Here is a 25,412-nt window from a genome sequence, read left to right as displayed (position 1 = left end):
ATATATAAAGACCATCTCCCTTACAGGAAACGCATATAGAGAGAGAGAGAGAGAGAGAGCTAGTTTAGACTATCTTTACTGGCTTTGCGATGCGCAAGCGTGATACATGCCTTTTTTCATGCGTTCGTATTACAACCATGTTGTCTGTAGGCTACGCCGCCAGACTCCCATTTTTTGTGCCATTTGAACACCACCATTGATGCTGGGTGCGAATTCACTGGCGCTCCTGTCCTGAAGAAACTAGTTGTTGCTACTATTCTCAAGTTCTGTGGTCCTAGACACGACCCACCATTCAGTTTCTACAGTTCTGCTTCTGCTGGTCCAAATAATCTCCTCCTGATCCACTCTTATAGTTCCAGTTTTGAGCCACAATCGCATAGTTTTAACACAGCTGTTTATCTTGCTACAGTGGCATAGTTGCCACTGATCCTGGCCGCATCGCTGACATGTTTACCCAACATAAACACAAATTAATACAGGATGAATTAAGAAAAGATTGGATTGTGTGTAGAGTAGCCTATATACATTTTTTTTTTTTTACATTATGGGGAATTCTTTTCTCCTCTTTTTTTTCCCTCAATCTGAAACTTTTGCCACGGACATTGCTTGTTTCACCAGGGACACGAATCGGACGTGTTTACAACCCCTTGTCCTGAAGAAGCAATCTCCATGGGCTCGTCTTGTGGACAGAAGAATTTGATGAATTCCATGATTTTCTCAGAATCTCCACCATAGTTTTTAAGATGGTTTTCAAATTCATTGAGATTCTGTCTCTCCACTATTCTCTTCACATCCTCCTTCACTTTGTCACATGTGTCAATATTGTGAATGGAGGTGTAGTGGAGGTATGCCTCCAGTACATCAAACCTCATTCTGTACACTATCTGGATGATGATTCTGGGTAGAATGCCTGACAAGGTTTGGGCGTACTCAATGAAACTCTGGGGATGTTCTTTCTGGGCTCTTCCCTGGGTCTTATAGGCATAGCCCCCTGTGTGCATTGCAACAACATTACATAACTCATCAAATACAGGAGAGCCAGACGACCCTTCAGAAAAGCATGAATCATATGCCAAATATGGGCTTTGATTAACCAGGGGTGCAAAGTTAAAGTACTGACCAGTAATGAGCTGCAAGCGAACGTCTTGATAACGATCCGTTACAACCTTTGTACGGTCATCAACAGGAATAATAAAGCATGGGTCTGTCACTTTCACTCCTCCATCTGGGTGTCCGATAATACAGATTCCACCCTTGTGAGGTGAAGTTGCAATGTCTTTTAACAATCCATTTAGGTTAGGGGCTGAGTCAAGCTCCAACAAAGCAAAATCATGAAAACATTCTGAATCATCCGTAAGCTTTTCAAAGACAACTGGCTCAGGTTTCACTGGCACTGAATATGGCTGAACATCTAGATCTTCAAAACCGAAAGAGACTGTGAGCGGCAGCCTGAGATGTTTTGTTTCATCGTCATAGATCACATGAGCACATGTGAGGACATAATTATCAAACAGGAGAAAGCCACTCCCTAGAGCATTCCCATTTAGTCTCACCTGACAAACACAGTTAGCCCGGTCCATTAACTGCCTCTGTATTTTCACTGTCTTGCATATTTTGCTACTCTTTCCATGTTCTACACGGAAGAGCTCTTCGGTAGTTTTTGATTTTCCTTCTGTGTCTTCCATGCGCTCTTTCATGCGCTCGACTAAATCTGGAAACTGTATACGCAGGAGAGCTAGGATTTTCTCAGAATCTGCAATTGGACGTGGTTTTTGTTTTGCTGTTTGCTCTGGCCTGTCAGTATTAACTGGCACATCTGCTGCTGACTGCTGTGGGGAGCTGGTACTGGTACTAGGTGCACTGGTATTGGTACTAGAACTGGTACTAGGTGCACTGGTATTGGTACTAGAACTGGGAACTGAACCATTTGGCTGCTTTTCATCCAATATGACCTTGAATGTTTTGCCATTAAGATCATCAATGACATGACTGGAAATATTAATGGTTGTGTCAAGTTCTTTTATATCTTTGAGTTTCGAAAAAACATGACTTTTGCATCGCCCGTCCCGTTTCAGAGCTTCCTGGATCGTTTCCATTTTGTATGCATAAACACTAAGTAACTCAGCATGTTTTGTTGTCAGGGCCGTGTTGCTCACCAGAATTCCATCTCTTTTTTTTACATGAAAAACAACTAGGTCGTTTCGGGTTGTTCCTGGACGGACCCGTACACGGTTTATGCGTTGAGCGTTTTTCTTAGCTTTTAGATATATAATTACAAGATGCTCCTCTTTATCAATTAAACAGCATGGAAAGTGTGGGGCGATGGCTTTAAAACTACCAGGTTTACCTCTCACGATTACAAGTTCTTTTCCTTCATTCTTTATGGCTTTCTCTTTAAATGTTGGGCATGTCATTAGTGCTTCCAAAATGGTCTGGCGTCTGACACAGTTTAGTGTCCCCTTCTTGCCTTTATGACCAATGGAATAATTAAAGGAATGCAGCTCTTCATCTTCATGTAGTTCTAGATCCTGTGCACAGAAAATAACGAAAGTCTTACCAGCTTATTCCTTTCAGTTCAGAATATAAACACAACACAATGTGTAACATCGGCCCTTCACCAAAAGAAGCCACGTGGAAATGAGTGAAGAAGGTTTAATTGGTTGTGGCTTTGTGTATCATCTATAGCGCTGCTTGTTTTATTGCTACTGTAAAAACTATAAATCAGTGCATATAAGAGTTTTCACCAAAATTTAAATTCATTAAACTTGAGACTGAGAAATAGATATTATGTGCTTGTTCTGTTTGGACAGGCTAGTGCTGAAGTACTGAATAATGGGTGTGTAGAGTCATGGGTGTACCAATGTACAAGCATAGACTGAACAGTATTCTAACACACCCATTATCAATTTGATTATCTGTTGCTCGCAATTGAAGCAACAGATAATTCCATTCCCCTTTGCCATAGTTTTGTACTTTTCTGGTTTTCATGTGTCTAGGAGGTTGACAGTACTTCATTAGACCCCCTGGTGTGGTTGTTATAAGCAATTATGTATTGCCTTTCTGTTTGGGATTTAGCTGGAGGCTGCCACCTTGTGGGGTCAAACGTGCCGGTCCAAAAACACCCATACTTATTACGTCACAGAATCAACCCCTCCCCTAATTACCATTCACCCAACATACGTGGGTGTGGCTAACTTCAGCTGGGTCACCACCATAGACTGTAGAAAAATATGGACAGTGCGACGCCATTGCTTTCTATGCAGCGAAAATTAGTTTTTTTGTCCCTTGTACTGGTGTCGCCATCATTGTTTGAAAGGTACCCCAGGAATCATAAGGAATGCTATTGGCTGCCAACGGTCACGTGGAACCGCAGGGATACATGGGAGAATGTGGTCGGAGCCTCCCGAAATACAGCACACAAAGAAGAACACAGCCGGCTGGTATCAGCTTAGTTGACCCCTCCCCTCGCAAATTTATCATCAAGTTTAACATAAATGGGACCATATTTGCTCAAAACGCATATCATGGTGATTGAAAGGGAGTTTTTCACTAGCGACAGGAACCATAAAGTATTTATGACAATGTTTATTAAGGTTAGAAAATCAAAGGGGAAAACGAATGGGGTCCAATGTAGACAAATTCTTTTTGGTACCTCGCGGGGGGAAAACAGCGCAACTAGCGGCCAAACATAGGAGGTTTTAGTTCCGTATTGGATTCGTTTTAAATCGGCGGAACTATGCCCCTGGTCACCACCCACCATGACAACCATGCATACCAATGAACTGGTGGGTGTGGCCAAATAAAAACATCATTTTAACTCTTTCTGTACATTTTTTTGGAAAAAATCTTTCTCCTAGTATAATCATAATAGTAGATAATCATGTTTTAGAGGGGGGAAAAATCATGGCACCCGCACTTTAAGGGCACGGTCACAACGAACTTTGATTGTGCCTATGAGGGCAGATTCTGCCAATGCTTTTCAATGGGAATGGAGTGGTGTGTTGCCATTTGAGGATTTCCACAAAAGAAAACACTCCGTTACCATTGAAAAGCATTGGCTCGGTGTGACTGCACCCTAATGCTGTAATGGGTTAGTTAGGTTGTGATAAATCCATATCAGTGAGTCATTCGTGGCTGTTATATCATAATATGTACATATTCACAAGTGGAATAGAGAGGAATACTATTGATTGGTTTAAGAATGTATATTAGACCACAGTAATTAGATATAGTAGGCTAATTGATATAGCTACTGGAAATGTAATACAAGATTACCTTGGAATCAATTTCTTTGGACTTCATTTCCTTGGCGTCTATTCTGGGTGGGAATGGCAGCTGAGGAGTAGTTACACTGGCGAGAGGGGTTCCACCTGTTGAGTATAATATGTGACTTGTGAAACCTGGTGAAAGTGCCGACCTTGCATCAGTCTACACCTGTCCTAAACAGGGATAAAATGTCGGTGGAAGAGCTGTATAACTAATAACAATGGTGTTTCCTTGAAGTTCTCAACTGCCTTCACTGTGAATGTGCTTCATTTTATAGAAGCAGTTTATTAAGTTATGTTGTTAGTCTTTGCCAATTCAAATACTCAGATCTTAAAATTATTACTGTAGGGTTTGACTTTACATCCACATGGTGCTTATAGCAGCAGTGTGTTAAACAGAGGAAGACACTTATACACATGTAGCTCACAATGAGCTTGTAGATAGGGCTGGGGTGGTATGGGATTTTAGTTATTGCGGTAATAAGTCACTGTTTACCAATGAATGGCTGTATCTCCCATAAAAGTTATTTTGAATGAAACAAAGAACAAATATAAAAGAAATGATCCGCAACAGAATACGCATGAGTCTTCACATCTGCTCACACCTGCTCAAATGAAGCGCACTTTCCGACAATAATACGCTTCAGGATTCGTTTTAGGCCACATTCTCATAATATAATTCGGTTTAGTCGTGCGAATGGGAGGGGTGAAGTTGCCACATTCTTGCATATTTAATTGATACGTTTGCGCTCGCACTGCATTTTGTCACCCGAAACAAGGAATCGCTGAGTCCACGTCTGTCCACGGGACATGTATGTATCCAAGCTGCATAATAATGCCTCCTCCACCTCCCTATGTTTATTAATTCTTCAATTTCAACTCACAATGTAACCGCAGGACCCCCGCAAAATTGCGGCACAGGCGTTAGCCTATTTATCTGCGGTCGGAAACGGGGGATCAAAAAATAAAACCAGCGGCGGCGCCGGCCGACGGGACTCACAGAATCTACCAGCAATAAAGCAGACAGCAAATACTTTAGCAAGATATGAATATCTAAGAGGAGAACGTCAACGTCTCTCTCTCTCTCTCTGCCCCTCGTCTTGCCCTCCCTGGCTCCCTCTCTGCGCTCCACGCGTAAAGCGTCTCGCCGTCTCCATTTGGACATGATTTGGCACAGAGAGCGAGAGAGAAAGAGAGAGAGCGAGAGCGTGCGAGCAAGGGCGAGAGACCCACACATCGGCCTATATTATATTAGGCCTATAGCCTATATATGATATACAATACTAACAATAGTGACTCCAGTGGCACTTTCCTTTTATCTGACTGTGAGCAACTCCTCACAAATAATACACTATGCGCGATCGAGGGAGTGGTGATCAGAAATTAAATCAATGAGGGGAGAGGGTGGCCAGAATGGTCAGAAATCTAATAAGAGCGGACGGTCTGGAGGGGGATTTAACCTTTTATATATAACTATGGATTTAACCCGCACATGGCTCTATATGGCCTACCACAATGTTTCATTGCCTGTATTTGAGACGGATGGATTCACACCAACAGTGAAGCGTTTGCTGTATCGAATCGAAACCACAGTTTTTTTGTGGATTTGCATTTGTTTCTTTGATTCGAAAAAGAATACGGATGCGTCTTCAAACATGCCCAAACGTTGTGTATTTTCCGACAATACGTTACAGGATTTGTTTTAATCGCAATAAAACGTGCCTGTGTGAATGCCGCTTTAATCGCTTTAAAACATGCTGGTGTGAATGCAACCTTATTGTATGCTACAAGCATGAGCTCTGTTGTGAAAATGTTGAAAGAGAAAGCCCTTACCCCTAGTGTTACTGTCATCACATGGAAATGTGGCATCAGGCGTTGGCTGTTTGGCCGCTGTTTGGCCAGGGAACCGCATTGTTTCCAGCAGTGTACGCTGGCGCAACGGCCCGGGATCCCTTGGCCTACTTCGCCCAGTTATGGGAGCCTGTGTGTAGGAACACCCCCGGCCACCACCATGCTTGTTCTTCCCCACTGCCTTTGGCATTTCTGTCGGCAGCAAATTCCGCCTCTGGCTCAAGTTCTGAACATGCAAGATATATTAAACATTTCATTTCATATTAGAGGAACACAAACAACAGAGAGGGAAAAAAAGTAATATGTACAATTTCTTTACTCAGTAATATGGTATAATATTACTGTTTTGCCTTACACTACTCTTTACTAGGTCAACTAATAATATTACAGTAATAGCCTATATTACTTAGTAATAAGTTACTGGTCAGATTTAAATCTGAAATGGAGAGTGGTGGCTGTTGACAGGGCATTCCACATTTTGAAGGCAGTACAGGAGAATGCATTTTCCACCATGTCTGTGTCACATTTAGACACAATTACAACCAGGTATCATTTCACTAATAATGTTGAATTGAACATTATCTTCCCTGAAAGCATGCAGGCTTTATAGCCAAACATACAATATGTAAATGAACAGTAGCTACTAGCTACATGACAAGGATATAGCCTTTCCTCACTGTTATGGGCCAAATGTCTCATATCCTGTGTTCTCAGCCGTTTTGGTGTGTAACACGCCTGGCGCGTGTATCGAAACAGCACCTTGGTTAAGGCAAGACCCCGCCCGTGGACACTTGTTTTCGATGGAGACGACGGAGGCGCGCCGTCTCAAGCGGAATTGATCCACATGAGACACCGCAGAGCGAGCTAAAGCGAGCGAGGCACCGTGTCGAGCATTGTGAAGTCCGCTTGAGCCTACTGAATTGTAAACCAGGGGACCAGAATAGTAAATCTTCGTCCACCCCGACTTTCAGCACCTCCGCACGGTCCAAGTGAACACAGCGGAGCGCTCCTGACCTCCAGTTCACTATTATTGTGAATTATTGTGAATGTGAATTGTGAGTGATGACGACAGAGGCGCGCCATCTCAGGCGACCTTGAGCCACGTGAGACACCACCGAGCGAGTGGTAGCGACCGAGTCGCCGCAACGAGCGTTGCGAAGGTCGCATGAGCCGACTCAGCGGCGTTAGAAGTTGTAAACCAGGGGGCCAGAACAGTAAATCTTCGTCGCACCAACTTTCGGCACCTCTGCGCGGTCCAAGCAAAGAGATTCTATAATAAGAGACGGCAGTCCTTAAATATATGGAATCACCACTAGATGGCGCAGCTGTAGTGCTGCCGCCATCTTGGAATGATGGCTCTGCTCTTAAATTAATCAAAACAATTAAATTGGGTGTGAATAACGTTTTCCAAAGCTGTCTTGATCACCCAACAAAGTGAAAATCACCATTGATATTACATATTATCATAGACTGCTAAACAGATCAATAGAAGCATAGAATAGTATTTTTTTCAGTTATAAGAAATAGTAATAATTTGGTATGAATAATACATTTCGAATTGTTCTACTTGGTCTAATGTTAATTTATTTTATCTGTTTGACATTAGTCTGGCTTTTGTGGACAATAATTTATCATGTGGGCCTACATTAGGTCTATATAATGTTTTATGGTTTTGTCATTCATAATCTCTTAGGAACAGATTCAGTGCTGCCAAAAAAGCAGCAGAGGACAGAGTTTCCCCACCTTTTATAATGATGCGTTTTAATCATTTCTATTTGGTATTAACACATCATATTTACCATGTGTGCCTGCACGCAAACATGCATTAGCATATACACGCATGTGCACACATGCACCCTGAAATGTTATTATTAGTAAGTCATTCCAGTTTTGATCCATTGATAAATATTATAAATAAAATAGTAAATCATTATAGTAGTATGCATATATAGGCTATAATACTTTTTTTGCTGTTCAACACGTAGACCAGTTATATAGAATCATTAAATATATCATAGTAGAACAGAATAAAAGCAAGTTTTTGATTGTACAGCATGACTTTATTATGTTATTATTTTTAACCACCGGAAGTCGTCATCATTCCAAGATGGCGGAGCAACATGGGCTCTGCTTGTTGTAATGGGATGTATAGGGAGTGCCGTTGTAGGTAGAGGATCTGCCCCAGCTGAGAATCTGGCTGGGGTACGTCACTTCCGTTGCTACGGCAACTCTGTAGGGCCAAAATTCTCCCCCACCTCCAGTGAAGCTCTGTACTAGAGCAGTGTCTGCGTCTTTTATTGAATTCTTTATTCTACATTACATTATTATTTCTTGCTGTCGAATGAGAACATGATAGTGATGTTAACATTAAGAATTATATTGCTTTGAATTCTATTGCTAGGCCTTTTTTTAATCTATTGCTATTATATTTGAAATCTATTGCTTTGAATTTAGCATTTATCACTTTAGCCAGTCTGCTTAATTAAAATTGTTTTATCACTGGCAGTAATTAACAGGGTTCATGAACGAGTATGTTAAATTAAGTCTTTTTATGATCTTTTATTATTATTAGTCACATTTCCATGCACCACAATGCTATTTCTGCCAGACATCCATGCACCACAATGCTATTTCTGCCAGAAATCATGCACCACAACAATGCTATTTCTGACAGACATTCGTTCACCACAATGCTATTTCTGCCAGACATCCATGCACCACAATGCTATTTCTGCCAGATATCCGTTCACCACAATGCTATTTCTGCCAGACATCCATGCACCACAATGCTATTTCTGCCAGAAATCCATGCACCACAATGCTAGTTCTGACATCATGCATTGTGGTGCATGGATTTCTGGCAGAAATAGCATTGTGGTGCATGGATGTCTGGCAGAAATAGCATTGTGGCGAATGGATGTCTTAGCATTGTGGTGAATGGATGTCTGGCAGAAATAGCATTGTGGCGAATGGATGTCTGGCAGAAATAGCATTGTGATGCATGGATGTCTGGCAGAAATAGCATTGTGGTGAATGGATGTCTGGCAGAAATAGCATTGTGGCGAATGGATGTCTGGCAGAAATAGCATTGTGGTGAATGGATGTCTGGCAGAAATAGCATTGTGGTGCATGGATGTCTGGCAGAAATAGCATTGTGGTGCATGGATGTCTGGCAGAAATAGCATTGTGGTGCATGGAAATGTGACTAATAATAATAAAAGATCATAAAAAGACTTAATTTAACATACTCGTTCATGAACCCTGTTAATTACTGCCAGTGATAAAACAATTTTAATTAAGCAGACTGGCTAAAGTGATAAATGCTAAATTCAAAGCAATAGATTTCAAATATAATAGCAATAGATTAAAAAAAGGCCTAGCAATAGATTTCAAAGCAATATAATTCTTAAAGCTGTACTGTGGAAGCTGCTCAACTAGTGGTCAGTAGCGGCATTGCTTTTTTGGCCGGAGTCGCCACGGAACACCAGAACGGGGGTCCGCGGACCACCGCGGCCGTCGCGAGCACCTCCGCCTCGCCGATACGCATCCGTAGAGCCGTCTCCCGTCATTTTTAGACCAGGATTGAGGGAGTAGCAAGCAAGATTCCTTCACCAATGTAAACACAGTTGCTGAGGGAAGCTACTTCCTTTAGAGACAGCAAGACTCGCTGTGATTGGCCGGTGGTGTATGATCAGCGCTGTGATTGGCCGGTAGTGTATCATGTGGGAGATGACATCATTTTGCCGGGAAATTCTACCCCCCTCACAACTCATAGAAAACATATAAAGAGAAGGCTTCAGAAGCTGAAAATAACAGAGTGGGTGTTCTAAAACTTTAGCGATTTAACAGTTAGGACAATTTTAAGATTTGTTTTATAAAAAAAGTTACATGGTATAACTTTAATGTTAACATCACTATCATGTTCTCATTCGACTGCAAGAAATAATAATGTAATGTAGAATAAAGAATTCAATAAAAGACGCAGACACTGCTCTAGTACAGAGCTTCACTGGAGTAGCCTGCTTCCAGACCAGAGACCCCGCCCACTCTCAGAGTGGACTCTTTCTCTGGTCTGGAGCTTAGTACATGAATCGGTTTTTATTTTCGGCTGTCCAATGAGCGCGCGGGGTGGGGGTGGGGTGGGTCTAACGAATATCCAATCCGCGCAGCAGTTGAAACGATTCAAACGAAGTTCACACAAACACACACACACACACACACACACAGGCAGGCAGAGGAAGGCACACACACACACACACGCACGAGCGCACTGATTTCACCAAGCTGTTTAATGTTGATTACAAGTTTCTGGTCGCAGTTCTGTGTGGAAGCAGTCACTGGCACAGACAGAGACACACACAATCACACACACACACTCCCCGACGGTGCGTCGCGTCCACCGTGCGTCTCGATCACCGTGCGTCGCGATCACTCGCGCGCGGACACGCGCGTGCATGCTCGCAAAAAAGTCCCCCGTAAATCGCTCAGAATGGAGCACAGTTTCAGACTAAAGCGTGAGCTGAGTCTGAAATCAGGCTATCACTGGAGGTGGGGGAGAATTTTGGCCTTATAGAGTTGCCGTAGTTTTGGGAATGTATCGTTTCCGTGTTCAATAAAGGTTATTCAAAGCCAAAAGCCAATCGCAACAGCGCAAGCAACGGAAGTGACGTACCCCAGCCAGATTCTCAGCTAGGGCAGATCTTCTACCGACACCGTCTCTTATTATAGAATCTCTTTGCTTTGGTCCAAGTGAACACAGTGGAGCGCTCCCTACCTCCGGTTCAGACTGAACCGTTCAGCCAATCACAAGCGCGGCAAACCACGGATCTCCTACGGACACCATTATCGCCTCCGGTTCGCGGTTCAGCCAATCGCAAGCTTCCGCGGGTTGCCTTGACCGAGGTGCTTTTTTGATACACGCATAACTCGCTGGTTCACCTAGTACAGTGTTCTCAACCAGTGGTCCTTGAGGGGGTTTAAGGTGGTCCCCAGCTTAAATGGAGAGATATTAGATCTCTTTAACTCTTGAGAGTGTAAAATTAATCTAAATGGACAGACCCGTTAAAAACCTGCATTAATTAATTTACAAGAAAGTATAGGCCATTAGGTAGGCTATACAATTAGAGAATGTTGTTATTTTTATAAACGTTTTGCCTGTTATCTCCCCTATGCCACCACATCAATACAGCATGGAATTGTTGACAAAATCTTATACAACGACAACAATATTCTACTTCGGGGGACTAAATGTCATCAAATGGTGGTCCGTGGCGCAAATGATTATTGCAGTGGTGTGTAAACCCCTGCAATAATAACACACAACGTCCTTTAGCAAGTCCCTAATAAATAATACCCCAAATAGTACACATACACTGGCAGTTTGTTTAACTGTCAATCATCCACAGTCAATGTTCAAGAAGACGGTGACACACACACGCACACAATCCTACTCAGTGAGTGAGAGTAGTACTCACGTCTCACGGTCTCAGCGAAGCGGACAGGTCTCCAATAGCCCACAGCTCACGCCACGGGCGATGATAGACCACCCGGCCCTGCGATGACCACCCTGGGCCCAGCGTTCGTCAGTCCGTGTGAGTTCCGTGTTATTTTTTTCCGAGACTAAAAGTGGACTGTAGTGGACGCCGTTTAAACTAAACTGCAGCGAGGCACTGGACTTTACAAACAACCAGAGAATACTTGTGCTCATATATGTCTACAATATGTCTCTCTCTGGTTTCAATGAAGAAAAGTTTATTTCCTGTTTCCTCGACAGAAATAAAAACCTCACTTCGTCGCGTGACTTGACAATCATCTATTTGGCGGAGAAGGGTCAGCTCCCGCTCACGCTCACGCGGTCTGCGAGTCCGCAGCTGGGTGCTATTTTGATTTGGCGCGTTCAGAAAACAAGCACTGAGGAGAGCCCCGCCCCTCTCTCGCAGTACCTCCAACTCTCGCGAGAGAAATCTTGTCTTGTTTTGAGGTGCATTACTGCCACCAACTGGACTGGCGTGTGAGACTAGAGATTGTAACATTTTTTACAGAAAAAAAAAAAAAAAAAAAAAATATATATATATATATAAAAATAAAATAAACTCCTATACTCTATTAACCAGTGATGGAAAAAGTGAGTAAAAGTATCAATACCACAATATAAAAATACGGCCTGTGTAAGTGAAGGTACAACTATTGGCATCAAAATATACAGATGATGATCCAAAGTAAATGTAGCCTATTTGAAAATAGCAGATCTGCAGTGGCCTAAAAGTATACGCGATCATTACATGCTTTAACATTCGACAATTAAGTTCTAATATTTCTACAATTGCTGCAAAACCTATGTATCCATCATTTTGGGGCATAAACAAGAGGTTGAAGGATACATTTAAAGGCCCATTCCCACTGGGCCAGATAACAGATAAAAAAATCTCTTTCTCCAGATATTTTTCCATTCAAGTGGATGGTAGATACAGATAAAAAAATATATCTGTCACCAGGGCAGGAATTTCAGGGAGGCCATGAAGGCCATGGCCGTTGTTGCCCCTCAGTTTGGCTTTGTGCCCCTCCAAAAAATGACCCCGAGGCCACAGTGGCCTTAATGCCCCAGTAGCTGACTGTAGGCCTGGGGCGTGTCATGGAAATTATGAAGTATTTAGTAAAACATTGTAATGAACAAAAATGTTATTTGATCTATGACTGTCATACTGTGTGACTATTAGGTGTCACTCTTTCCCGTGGCACGATGCATGAGTGGATCTCCGGCAGCTGTTAACATATTCTTGATATAGCATAGTGATGTGAGTTCCTATATCCTGGTTCTTGTTATTTATTGTCACCTGTGCCTTGTGTAGGTAGGCTATTAGGACTAGCAGCTGCAACAGGCTGTCAAAGGGTGTTAAAATTAGGCCTGGCCTATCTATATAGCTGATTGTATGACTTGTATTGAGAGAGTACTATACCCAGGCCGCGGCTGGGGAGAAGGAGGTCTGTACTTGGCACAAGGCTGAGGGCAGAGAAGACTTTAGATTTGAGTTATGCTGTATTAATGGACTTGTTGCTATTGTCTCTAAATAAACCAAACATCTACAACTCGTCACCTTGGATATTATCAGATTTCTCTTTTACAGGCGGTATGGATTTTTAATTATCACGGTAATAAGTCACTGTTTAACAACGGTATGGCGGTATCCCCCCCAAAAAGTTTCTTTGAATGATAGAGAAAAGAAGAAAAAAAAGAAAGAAAAGAAAAACGTAGTAGGCCTATGCATTACTCAACCGCTGTATTGCAGTTATTGTACCTAGTCCTAGACTGTCACCACACCAATGCAACTCCTTGCAAATAGTTGCAACTCTTGCAACATAACAGTTTTAAGGCCATGTCGCACCCAATGCAACTCCTTGCAACAGCCATTGGGGATAATCGTTGCAAAAGTTGCATGCAACAGTTTTATTACAAGGAGTTGCGACTAGTTGCAATGGTGTGGACTGGCCTTAAGGGAAGTTCACGCCTAGCACTATAGCGATAACTGTTGTCATACTGCTGTGAACTCTTTCATCAACTTAAGCTAGAACCTTTTTTAAATAATATCTTTAGTTATAAAATATAATCGGGGTATAATCGCGGTTATGAACACAGTATACATTGCAACCGCGGTATGGCGTTATAACGGTTATTGCACCCAGCCCTAGCTGACTGTACTACTTTCTTCTCTGTCTAGTCAATATGTAGGCACCATTGTCTCTTTCTTGTCATGTAGACACCAGTGTCTTTTGTTGAGTCCCCATTTTTTAACCAATCCAGTATCTTTGATTTGTGCAGGGCTGAGCATGGATCACATTGTAAATACCAATTTATTTGTTTCACAGCAGATAGTCTACATATTACATTTTAAATCCTCCGTAACCCTTAAATTCAATTAATTCTTTCAATGGACAAAAACCTTGTTTCATTTGATGGCCTTCCTGCCCTGGCATTTGGCCTTTGTGCCATAAAAAGATGGACAACACCAAAGGCCAAGTGGCCTTGTCCCTAAAATGACTAAATTCTAGGCCTGTCTGTCACAGATATTTGTTTTATCTGTGACAGATATATTTTTTATCTGTATCTACCATCCACTTGAATGGAAAAATATCTATCTGGATAGAGAGATTTTTTATCTTTTATCTGTCCCAGTGGGAATGGGCCTTTAGTGATAAATCGATCTGGCTAGACAGTATAGGCAATGAAATTAACAAGGAAAAAAATATTATTATTATGACCTACGGTTCAAGAGATATAGGCCAAAAGGTTAATCAGACAGTTTTTTTTAATGGATATTGATATGGATAATTTTCAAAATGAATTTGCTACCCAAGGGTAGAATCCATCAGGAGGTCCTAAAGAAGCCTAAAAAATTGCCGCTTTTATCCGCTTCGTTTCGATAATGGGAAAAGGGAATGGAGGAAGTTGCTTAGGATAGGTAACTCGGGAAATCTCAGTTGGAACTGTTACCCCCGTGATCTGATTCCAGATAAGCAGTTGAAAAATGTAAAAAATAGGTCTGCTGTACAAGCTCACAACACGGCACAAAGTGATGCGCTGTGAGCTTGTATATCTGCTATTTTTTAATAGCCAATGTATAAAATATGTCTAGCAAGCCCAGAACTTAACCCATTCAGGCCGGGAACACATTTTGCTGTTTGGGAGGGGCTTACAGTACATGTACAGTATGTAGCAACATATTTGTTTTGTAGGCTAATTTCTGATTTAGCCCTATTCTATAGGTTAGGTCTAAATGGAAAGACTTGTTACTACAGGCAATTTTAAAGAGTCAAAATAATTATCATTTTTGAAGAATTTAAAACAGTGAGCAATTTTATTTAAATCTACCTTACAAAAGTACAAATATTTACATCAGTAAGGTATTGTTAAAAACAAATCAAAAATCCCTGATGAAAAAGGGATAAAATCATAGCTGTGCAAAACTTGCCTTGTATTACAAACACATAGTTAAGGAAGTGGTTCACATACTTATGAAACACAGGAAACTTCATTAAAATACAACCCATCAACTTGTAACTTGCCCATCTATTAAACCATTCTCATATCAAGGTCCATCATTTATTCAGCATTTGAGCCACGGACCACCATTTGATGACATTGAGCTTCTCAGACCCAATACTTTTTTATGGTTGGATAAAGATTTTGTCCACAACTACAGGCAGTATTGATGTTGGTAACAGGCAAACATTGATCAAAATAATTCTTCTACATCAAATTAAGTAATGCAGATGTTTAAACATAATTTAACAAGAGCACAAAATGAAACCAAATGGACCCTTAAGAGTCCATTTGGTTTTATTTTAAACTCTCAAGAGTTAAAGATCTATAAGGGTTCATTTGGTTACCAACTCTCCATTTAGCTGGGGACCATCTGGAACCCCCTCAAGGGCCACTGGTTGAAAACCACTGTACTAAACCACTAACGCCTGATTTATACTTAGTCTGTGTTGCACAGCAAAAAAAGAAACATGTCTGGCGTGCATCTCTGTCAGAGGATAAATTGTATAAATGCCACTTTGACTTTATATATTAAGCAAATTACTTGGTTATGGAGTTGACCTGTAAACAAAACTAAAAAAGAATAATTAAAAAGAAATCCTGCAAACAACGCAAAAATAAATGTAACAGCTTAAGATATATTTAAATAATATTTCAAATCTGTGAGAAGAAAAATGCAATGTTAAATACCCAATGAAAACACTATTGTGTTCTGAAAGAAGCTCCGGAAACTTGTAAATGACATAAGGGCTGACTGTTTATGGAGAAACCCATTTTCAAACAGCTGAAATGACGCTCGGGTTGAAGACAAATTCCCTTACATTTAATTAGTTCATCTTCTGCAGTATATACATATAGTACTAGACTGTATAGAATGCGTTTTGAGGTTAGTTTTTGTTTTTCATTTCTAAACCAATAATGTAACACTCAATTGGAGACTCGGTAGTCTCCTCTACGGTCATCAAATTATTGGCTCAGAAATGCAACAAAAAAGAAAGCAAATAAGTAATTTTTTGTGTGAACTACTTCTAAATGCTTGAAGAAGCCCCTGACCGCAGCTACTGTACCAAGGCAATGATTACGTGACTTTTAAGGGATAGTTCACCATCGATTACTTACCCCATGGAGACTTGAATTCATGAATATGTCTTCGTTTTTGTCGCATTTATGAGCCAATAATTTGAGAAGACTCTTTGGGCTCTATTATGATCCAGGTCTTATGCCTTAACTTCTTTGCCTTTTTTTTTACTATTTTGAAAAACATTTTTTAATACTTCAAATGCTGATCTACATCTGCACGTTGTGAGCTTGCAGATCAGCTATTTGAAATATTAAAAAAATATGTATATATAGTAAAAAAAAAAGGCAAAGAAGTTAAGGCATAAGGCATAAGACCTAGATCATAATAGAGCCCTCTGTGTCTCCATAGGGAACCACTGCTGGTCATCAAATGACTGTCTTAGGAATACAAAAATAAACAAATCCATGAATTAAAGTTCCTCAAAGGGGTGAGTAATCAATAGAAAAAAAAGTTATTTTTTTGGGGTGTCTTACTACCTTCAACAGGGTAAGACACAAATACAGGGCTGGCACGTGGAATGGTCTCGCATCTACAGTATAGTGTGTGCCAGCGGCTATGTCATTGTAGTCCTTAGCGGCCATTTCTTAGGTAAAAACACAGGCGCTTCAATTGTTTGATTGCATAGAACTAATGCTTTACTCCAATCAGAACACCTGTGTAAGGCTGTGTTTACCCAAGAAATGGCCGCTCTTAGAACTACATTTGGCACACCCTATATAGTCCATGGGCCATACGAGTTGTCGGTATCAAAAAGGTGGCAAAGGTTATCATGCATTTTTGAAAAGCTCTATATCTGTAGATTATATTTTGGTATGATAACCCTTTCTTAGACACAGCTAAATTGGTGTTATCAGCCGCTAGAGTTCGTGTCCCATTAACTTTACATTACAGTAAAAAAAAGCTAAAAATTAATTTGCTTCAAGTAGCATAAGAGGGGTCAAACTAGGGGGTTTTCATGATGCTGAATCCATTGCAAGCATCTGTTTTGCACGAAAAACATCTGTGGGGCTAAAACGCCCCCCACAAAAGTGTGAAAAGTGATGACTAATCACTTTTCATCACTAAACCATAGTCTTGTGGGACTGTTTTTAGCCCAAGGAATGTTTTTTTGTGCAAAACAGATGCTTGCAATGGATTCAGCATCATGAAAACCCCCTAGTTTGACCCCTCATATGCTACTTAAAGCAGATTCATTTTTTGCCTTTTTTTCCTGTAATGTAAAGTTAATGGGACAACAAATCTAGTGGCTGATAACACCAATTTAGCTGTGTCTAAGAAAGGGTTATCATACCAAAATATAATCTACAGATATAGAGCTTTTATAAAATGCACGATAACCTTTGCCACCTTTTTGATACCAACAACTCGTATGGCCCATGGCCTAATAGGGTTGGGATCCGGAACCGGTTCCGATACTGAGTTGAACCTTTTTTCGAAACCAGCTTACCCTTCAACAGGGTAAGACACAAATACAGGACTGGCACGTGGAATGGTCTCGCATCTACAGTATAGGGTTGGGATCCGGAACCGGTTCCGATATTGAGTTGGAACCTTTTTTTTCGAAACCAGGTTTTATAACACTGTCAAGAGCTGAAATGTGACAATTACTATTTACCAGGTGTTCACAAACATTTTAATTTCAAGGACCACCATAACTCTCTCAGAGTTACAGACCTTTGAGGGTCCATTTGGAACCGCCATCAAGTAACCCAGAGGGTCCCTATACACTGTATATAGGAATTGTTAAGGAACCGGAATCTTTAAAAATCCTAAAGCTAAAGGATCTCAACCCTACTCTCATCACACTTGTGTGTTTTTTTCCTGAGAAGTCGAAGAAAGGCAAGGTCCTGCGTGAATCATCATGACCGTCTCTTAGCTGGTCGCCCATTGTTGATAAAGTCAATCCCAGTCTGGTTTCATTTGTCTGCAGAGTGCTTCCTCACAGGGTTAAAGGTGCCTGTGGGGTCTGGGAGGTACCATCTGTCCCACACGTCGGAGAAGGAGGCCGTTCCACTCCACGGCTTGTAATGTCCGTTCCAATGGAGGAGTTTGGCAGCTTTGACGAACTGGGGGGAGTAGCGTTTTCCTGCACCTGTGGTGCCTTTGAGGAAAGAAAACAAACAAGGATTGCACAGTATTATTTTGTGGCCATTCCACGATACATGTTGCCACTTTCCTGCCCACTGTACCATCCGTCCAGCTGGAATCCCAATGCTTCAGCCTTATATACACTTCATAATACAACAAATAGTGGAAATAGAAGATCTACAAGCTCACAACGCTTCACCATTTTGGAAAATATTAGGTAAATTTGACTATATACAGTAATCACAACACAATCCCAAGATGGGGACACCAGGCTGAAAAAATGTCTTGCTTTATTGCCCAAGGCAGCACATGACGCCAATATTCCACTAAGAAAAGAACAGGATTATTTGTGCAGAAAACCAGATGACCATCCCCTGGATAACAAATCAGAGTTTCCTTCATTTAAAAATAAAAAACAGCCAATGCTCACCCAGGTGTCTGACGTGCCACATGGGGTCGATGGTGGAGTGATGCTTGTAGAAGACAATGAGCATTGGAGGAGCAGTGACGCTTTCTGCCAGGGTCTTGCTGTACAGATCCTCCCTGGTGGTGACACAATAGAGTTTAAGCTTGACGATTTTCAGGACGGCAACGCCAGGCGGAGTACGGCTGCTATGACGTAACCGCAGCAGTCAAAATCGTTAAGCAAACAGCCGTTGGAGACAGGGTCCCACCCCTTTTACTGAACTCTTTGGTTCCCATGGCGATGCATCTATGCAGCAGACGCTACCTGGAAAGGGAGCTTCTGGCGTTCTAGAGTTGGCTGCGACGGCGACAGGTTTATATATCGAGCGCTGATCATTTCCGGTTACCGTTGTTGTCTGCCGTAGCCGTCCATTGCTTAAAGTCGCTAATGTAAGTTTATGGGGGCCCCCTGGCGCAAAGCATTGTCAGATGGGGGTCTGCGGCCAAACACATGATTTTGGTTTGAGAACTATTGGTATAGAAGGCATTTGTAGTGCATAGAATCTGCTGGATTTATCATCACATTAATTGTAACCACTTTATCCATTAATATGTTTGGCTATTCAAAAATAAGCACATGTACAAGCTCGCAGCACGGCACGAAGCTTGTAGATCTGCAATTTTAGATTTTTGGCCACACACTGAATGTCTTACTTGACATTGAGCTCCATCCAGTGCTCCAGCTGGGCGGTGATGTTCTGGTTCCTCCACTCGGTCAGGTTGGCCACCATGACACCTGGGTTGAAGGAGCAGGTGTTGGCTCTCATCGTTAGCTTCTTTATGGAATCCTTCTTGAAGTCCAAGAAGCCCAGGTAGTTGTTCTGATTGGGGGGAAAAAAGTCTTTATTTAGTCATTATGATGGCCTGCTATCTATAATCTACCTTGGGTTAACTTCTCCCCAACGTTACTGAAACCTGGATCAAATTACAGGGCAGTTCTCACAGACCCCTTTTCCACCAAAAGAACTTTGGTTCTAAAACTGGTTTTAGGTGAACATTGGTCCCAAGTTCGATTCCAGGCCTGGCCAGCAATGTGTTGAATATGATCGGTCGAACTGTCCATTTCACGGGGGAAATGACAATAGCAGATACAGTTTCACTTTTTTTTTTCACTTTTTATTTCTCGCTTTATTTTGCCATTGTTTATATCACATCTGCATCTTCCAACCTGTAGAATAGTGACACGCCCACTTTGGTTCCCAGTTCAGGGCAAGGGGTGGGTCCTTGTCACAACAAGTTTGAGAATTAAACTAAACTATCTGTCTATCTATACAGTGTTCAGAATCAACTACCTGATTCCCAGCTCCTCGTATGATGCCCTTAGCAGACGCAGAGTCACAGTCATCTGAGAAGGCAGCAGCATGGCCTGGTTTCAAGACTGTGTCATAAAGCTCCTGGATGTCCCCTGGAACAACACACAATACAATATACCCATTATCAATAGAGTACCGAGGTCCTGACGTCACTCCTTCCTCCCCTGAGGTCGCAGAGGTTTCCCTCTATGGAGAATAACAATGGGCCACTTTAGAGTGGTCTCATATAAGCACTGTGATCCAAAGATAAACAAACTGTCCCGGTGATATTGTCAGGGAGGTGGTTTTGTATCATTAGTTAGTCAGTCATTCATGTACAGTCCGTTTCTCGCGAAAATTAACTAATTGGGCAGCAGTTGATGCTTCAAATCTATATGAGTCAAACCACCGGGATCATTTGTTTGTTTTTGGGACACAGTTCTTGTTTGACGGTAACGCGATACAAAATAAAGTCTATGGGAATTCAGAATGGGGGGGGGGGAAACGCGACCAAGGTAGGATGTGTAAATTATGTCAGACTTTGTGCTCTATACCAGGGGTTCCCAAACATTTTTGTCTCAGGGCACCCCATAAATATTTTTTTAATCCGAGGCACCCCTACATTATAATTTTCACTCCCAGCACCTTATATTTATAGCATATCGTCGTTGTCAGGTGGAAACCCTGTCCAAAACCGTTCGTTTTGCATTTATCGTCAATAAAATGTACTAAACTAGTGAAAACAGCAGATCTACATGCACAAAACGCCTCGCATCGCGTGCTTGTATATCAGCTGTTTTCACTAGTTTTGTGCGAAGGTCTTGTATGATGAAATAGGGCTTTGCTTTACCAAAAGATGTACACATTTGAAACTTGGAGATACGAGGTTTCTGCCCGACAGTGACGATATTTTAGTAATTATGTTGCGAGGAAAACGTTGAGATAATAGCCATTTTGGTTAGAACCGACTGAAAATAACTTTGTACTTCAAGTTTAAAATGATACTAAATATTTTTTCAAGTGTCCAAATAAATTCCAAATATTATCAAATGATCTCGCGGCACCCCTGGACTTCCGTCGCAGCACCCCAGGGTGCCCCGTCACCCACTTTGAAAACCCCTGCTCTATACTGTTCCTTCAGGGCTACTCAACTTAAGATGGCTCAGGGGCCACACTGCAAATTACAAAAACTCCAAGGGCTGCAAGCTAAAAATGACGGTCCTATTTTGGACGTTTAGACAATTTTGTCACAATACATGAGTAGTCTAAAAATTAAGGAAACACAGAAAACAGACACATTTCCAGCTATGCCTCATTGAACAAAAAGATGAATGATGAAATGATGAAGTTTGTTCTTTTGGAACAAACTAAATAGCAAAAACAAGACAAAAATAGTCTCCTAGTGGTTTTGGAGAGAAACTGAAAAATGACATCAGACATTATTTGTCCATTATTTGCTACCTTGTACGATGACATCATCATCCAAATAGATGGCTCTCTCTGCGTTGGGTGCATACATGGGCAAATAGAACCTGGCAAAGGTCAACTGCAACAAAAGCAAAAGCGTCAGAGAAAAGCTCTACTTTTAGATCCAGCTAGTAGGTAAACAGTATTTATATAGCAGTGGTGAGTGATGGAATAAATTGTCTCACCGGTTTCACCGTTTCCAAGCTCTCCAGATCTTTGCTGATCTTCCCATCGAGGATGTGAGGTTCAAAAACAATAATTTTGTGTTTGGCATTGTTGAGTGCCGTCTTACTCATCCACAACCTGTTCATTGAAAAAGAAAGAAAGAAAAGAAAGAGAAAAAAAAACTCACACATTGTCCCTAGAAGCACAGCTCACTGAAAATTCTAACAATTTTGGCCATTGTTTTCTTGAGGTTTTTAGGGCTGGTGGATTCATTGGCCGGTATGGTCTTAGTCAACAAAGACTTTGTGTTGATTATTAGTCATTTGGGGGGCTTTATTTTGTATCAACTTTATTGCGACCGTTAGGTCGCAGTTACTATCAAAACCTCCACCAGCTGTCAGTCAGTCAGTCAGTCAGTCAGTCTGTACGTCACGTCACACGTTTGCCCTACTCTCATATCTCTGCCACCGTTGCCCCTATCCATGCCAAACTTTGCACACACACACTCCTTGGCTGCCAAACCACAACCTCCACCCCTCATTTCTCACATGTCCCTCTTCTAGCGCCACCATGAGGCTGATTCTTGCAAAACACATTTTTGGACACCGCTCCTACACATTTTGCCCTAGAATCACGCAAAGCGGTACACAGTATGTCTAGACTCATGTCATCAACATGGATCTGTCCCATTTAGCGCCACCATCAGGCCCATTTTTTCAAACACATTTTTGGACACTGCTTCTACAGATTTTGCCCTAAAATCACGCAAAGCGGTACACTGTATCTCTTAAGTCATGTCATCAACATGGATCTCATTTCCCATATTCCCTACTGATTTGCTACCATTGCCTTCTAAAGTTTCTGTATGCAACCTGTAAGTAAGTAAGCCTTGCCGAGCCATGAGTCCCATATGACTCGGCCGAGTCATGAGGCTCAACCTGACAGTCGCTTATCTCCCGATTTAGGGAGTCTTACTGGTATAACCCTTCAATTCTGCCAGTCAATACAACTTTCAATAGCGAGTAGCTTTTGTGAAATTAGGATGTTCAGTTCCCAAGTCTACGAGACTGTTTGCAGCAAATACAATTTTACAGGTTTATTGAGTATGGTAAATCAACAAATTCCTGACTATTAGTCGACTCAGCTGTCTACACTAATATCTGAACTGTTCCTGGCTGTTACAAAAATACAACATTCAACGCTTATAGCATAATTAATATACATTATATATAGTTGTTTAAATCTATTTGACATACTTCAGATGGTCCACAGTGTCATTCATGGTTACAATGTTGAAGACCACGCTGGCCTTGGTGTTGTGGTAGATGCTGTTCATGGCTGCCACCACGGCACCCAGCCTCTCCTCAGCAGCAGTGAGAACCACAGAGATGTCCTCCCCCTCCCCCTCCCCCGTCCTCCAGGACTCTGTCCGGAGGAGGTTCGGGGACAGCTCCGACTCGAAGGGAAGAACCATGCCTGGCACTGCATCTGGTGAAGACAGACAACAATCGTTGAGGACCTTTTACTCACAAGATAAGAGAGAGATGAGCCATCTTTTGTTTCCATGATCGAATACCGTACATGCACTGGAGACCAGCAAAATGTAAACTTACAGAACAGCTTGCAGCCATATTAACAATACACTGCAAATATTTGTTTAACATCCTGTTGCTGTCAGGTGGAAGCACTGCATGTCATAAACTTACTTTTCAAGAAATGCAAAAAAATAAAAAATATAAAATAAAATAAAAAGAAAGAAAGGAAAGATGAATAAACATGTGTTCCATGCTCGCCCGGGTCAAATTCGGTGACCTCGAACTGGTCGCCACCAGGTATTCCTAAACGTAACCTCACAAAAACAATGCCTAAACCTAACCTTATTCCTAAATTCAATCACAGTTCTACAACAACCTGAAACTATGCCTAAACCTAACCTTAATGCTAAGCTTATCCTCACGAACTGCAGGGGGCGAGCTGTCCATGAAGAAAATGGGGGCAAATGTGTTTTGGGGAGAGCCGTCCAATTACCACTATTATTTAGTCACAAGCTCTTGTTAATACTTTTCATCTGTTCAATATTTATAAAACCCACGAAAAAGAACATTAGCTAGGCAATTGTTGCTACTTTTGTGTGACACTGTTGCATGACAAAGCAGAGCACTACATTTCATTTACAAGTTGTTGTACCTGGGTTCTGTCGGCTCCTCAGAAAGTCATTGAGATTCAGGAGGTTCCGTTGAACTATGATCAGAAACGCCACAGCCAGAAGAGCAAGAATCACCACGTTCACTGAAAGAGATGATCACACACACATAAACCAATACATATTTAACATGTGTTTTGTCAACAGGATACATGCAAATAAAGTAGGGGGTAAGTGTGTGTGTGTGTGTGTGTGTGTGTGTGTGTGTGTGTGTGTGTGTGTGTGTGTGTGTGTGTTACAGAAGCAGAGGGGTTCTAAATAGCAATTAAGGTTTCATTACTATTTAGAGTATGTCTATTGCAGCGTTTAAGAGTTCAGAGATATTGTTTAAATAGTGTAATTATGTTATTTCACCTTAGAACTTGCCAGTGTGTATATAATATTTACACAAACAAAACAAAAAGGAGTGCGGGCACTAAGAAAGAGTGGGCATCGTCTTGTAAAATTGGACATTTGATCCAAAATGTAAATGTGTATATATATATAATATATATATATATATATATATATATATATATATATATATATATTTAAAAAAATATAATATTAATGTAAAGTAAGTATACACATATTTAGAAAATGATAGATGACAATTTATGTCTAATATTTCTACAATTGCTAACTACAAAACCTGTATATCAAGTAATTTTGGTGCATAAACAATAAGTTGATAAGGATACATTTAAATCTGAAAATGATGAGCCGTCCAGGTTCACATAATGTATAATTTACAATACTTAAGACACATTTTCAAAGATTTCATTCAACATCTTGGATAAAATACCTATTTTTACACCGAGGTGCCCACTCTTGTTCTTGCATCCAACAAAAACACAAGACTATAATGTTAAAACAAAACAAACTCACCTCTCCTCAGTGTCATGATGATGATGATGATGATAAAACGTCCTCATAGATTCTCTACAAACTGTTGAACCACAATCAACAGCTGCAGCTTTCTATTGTTGTGTGAATGAAAACCGTTACAATGTATTGTTTTCTTGGTACAAATCAATTAAACGTCTGCAAACAACAAACGGCTCAATCTCCAGGTGAAATGTAACTGTCTGAAAGTGCTCGTTAGTTTAGTTTCTTTACACAAACACACAGAAGCTGCAGTTTAAACAGAAGCTGAAACACATTTAAAGCCAAACTGCCAACTCAACATCATCAAGTTATGTGTTGTTGTCTGTTAGACGCCCCGACATCTGCCTGACTGGAAATGCCAACTGATTTTATACGTATTTCTTTTTAATTATAGTTTATTTTATGCGCTAGACCTTATGTTTTGTGTGTATTTATACTTTTAAATATAATATTGTTTTATCATGAAACCTTTACGAAATATAATGTACAAAAAAATAGCAAATTGTTTATTACATGTACAAATCTGATTTGAGCATTCCTTTCAAAATAACTATTCATTCAAAAGTTTTGAATGAATGAATGAATGACTTTGCACACTTCTTTTTAAATAAATCATCCAATACATAAATAA

At 41.0% G+C, this 25,412-nt stretch overlaps 1 protein-coding gene across 1 annotated transcript; it reads right to left on the bottom strand.

The window, feature by feature from the left end:
* Positions 1 to 17,624: 17,624 nt before the first annotated feature.
* Positions 17,625 to 25,066, bottom strand: glt8d1 (glycosyltransferase 8 domain containing 1). The gene is made up of 9 exons (XM_080727705.1): positions 24,782 to 25,066; positions 23,899 to 24,000; positions 22,968 to 23,199; positions 21,732 to 21,849; positions 21,541 to 21,625; positions 20,080 to 20,192; positions 19,442 to 19,608; positions 18,753 to 18,865; positions 17,625 to 18,335 (listed from the first exon to the last, which is right to left on the bottom strand). Exons 1-9 carry the CDS (start codon positions 24,795 to 24,797, stop codon positions 18,151 to 18,153), a joined length of 1,131 nt encoding a protein of 376 aa, XP_080583831.1. The 5' UTR covers positions 24,798 to 25,066; the 3' UTR covers positions 17,625 to 18,150.
* Between the last annotated feature and the right edge of the window lie 346 nt (positions 25,067 to 25,412).

Source organism: Nannobrachium achirus (genome assembly GCF_963921795.1).
Source record: "Nannobrachium achirus genome assembly, chromosome: 6".
In the NCBI taxonomy this organism is placed as follows: Eukaryota; Metazoa; Chordata; class Actinopteri; order Myctophiformes; family Myctophidae; genus Nannobrachium; species Nannobrachium achirus.
Note: the sequence above shows the minus strand (reverse complement) of the source record. Positions and strands in the feature narration are given on the sequence as shown.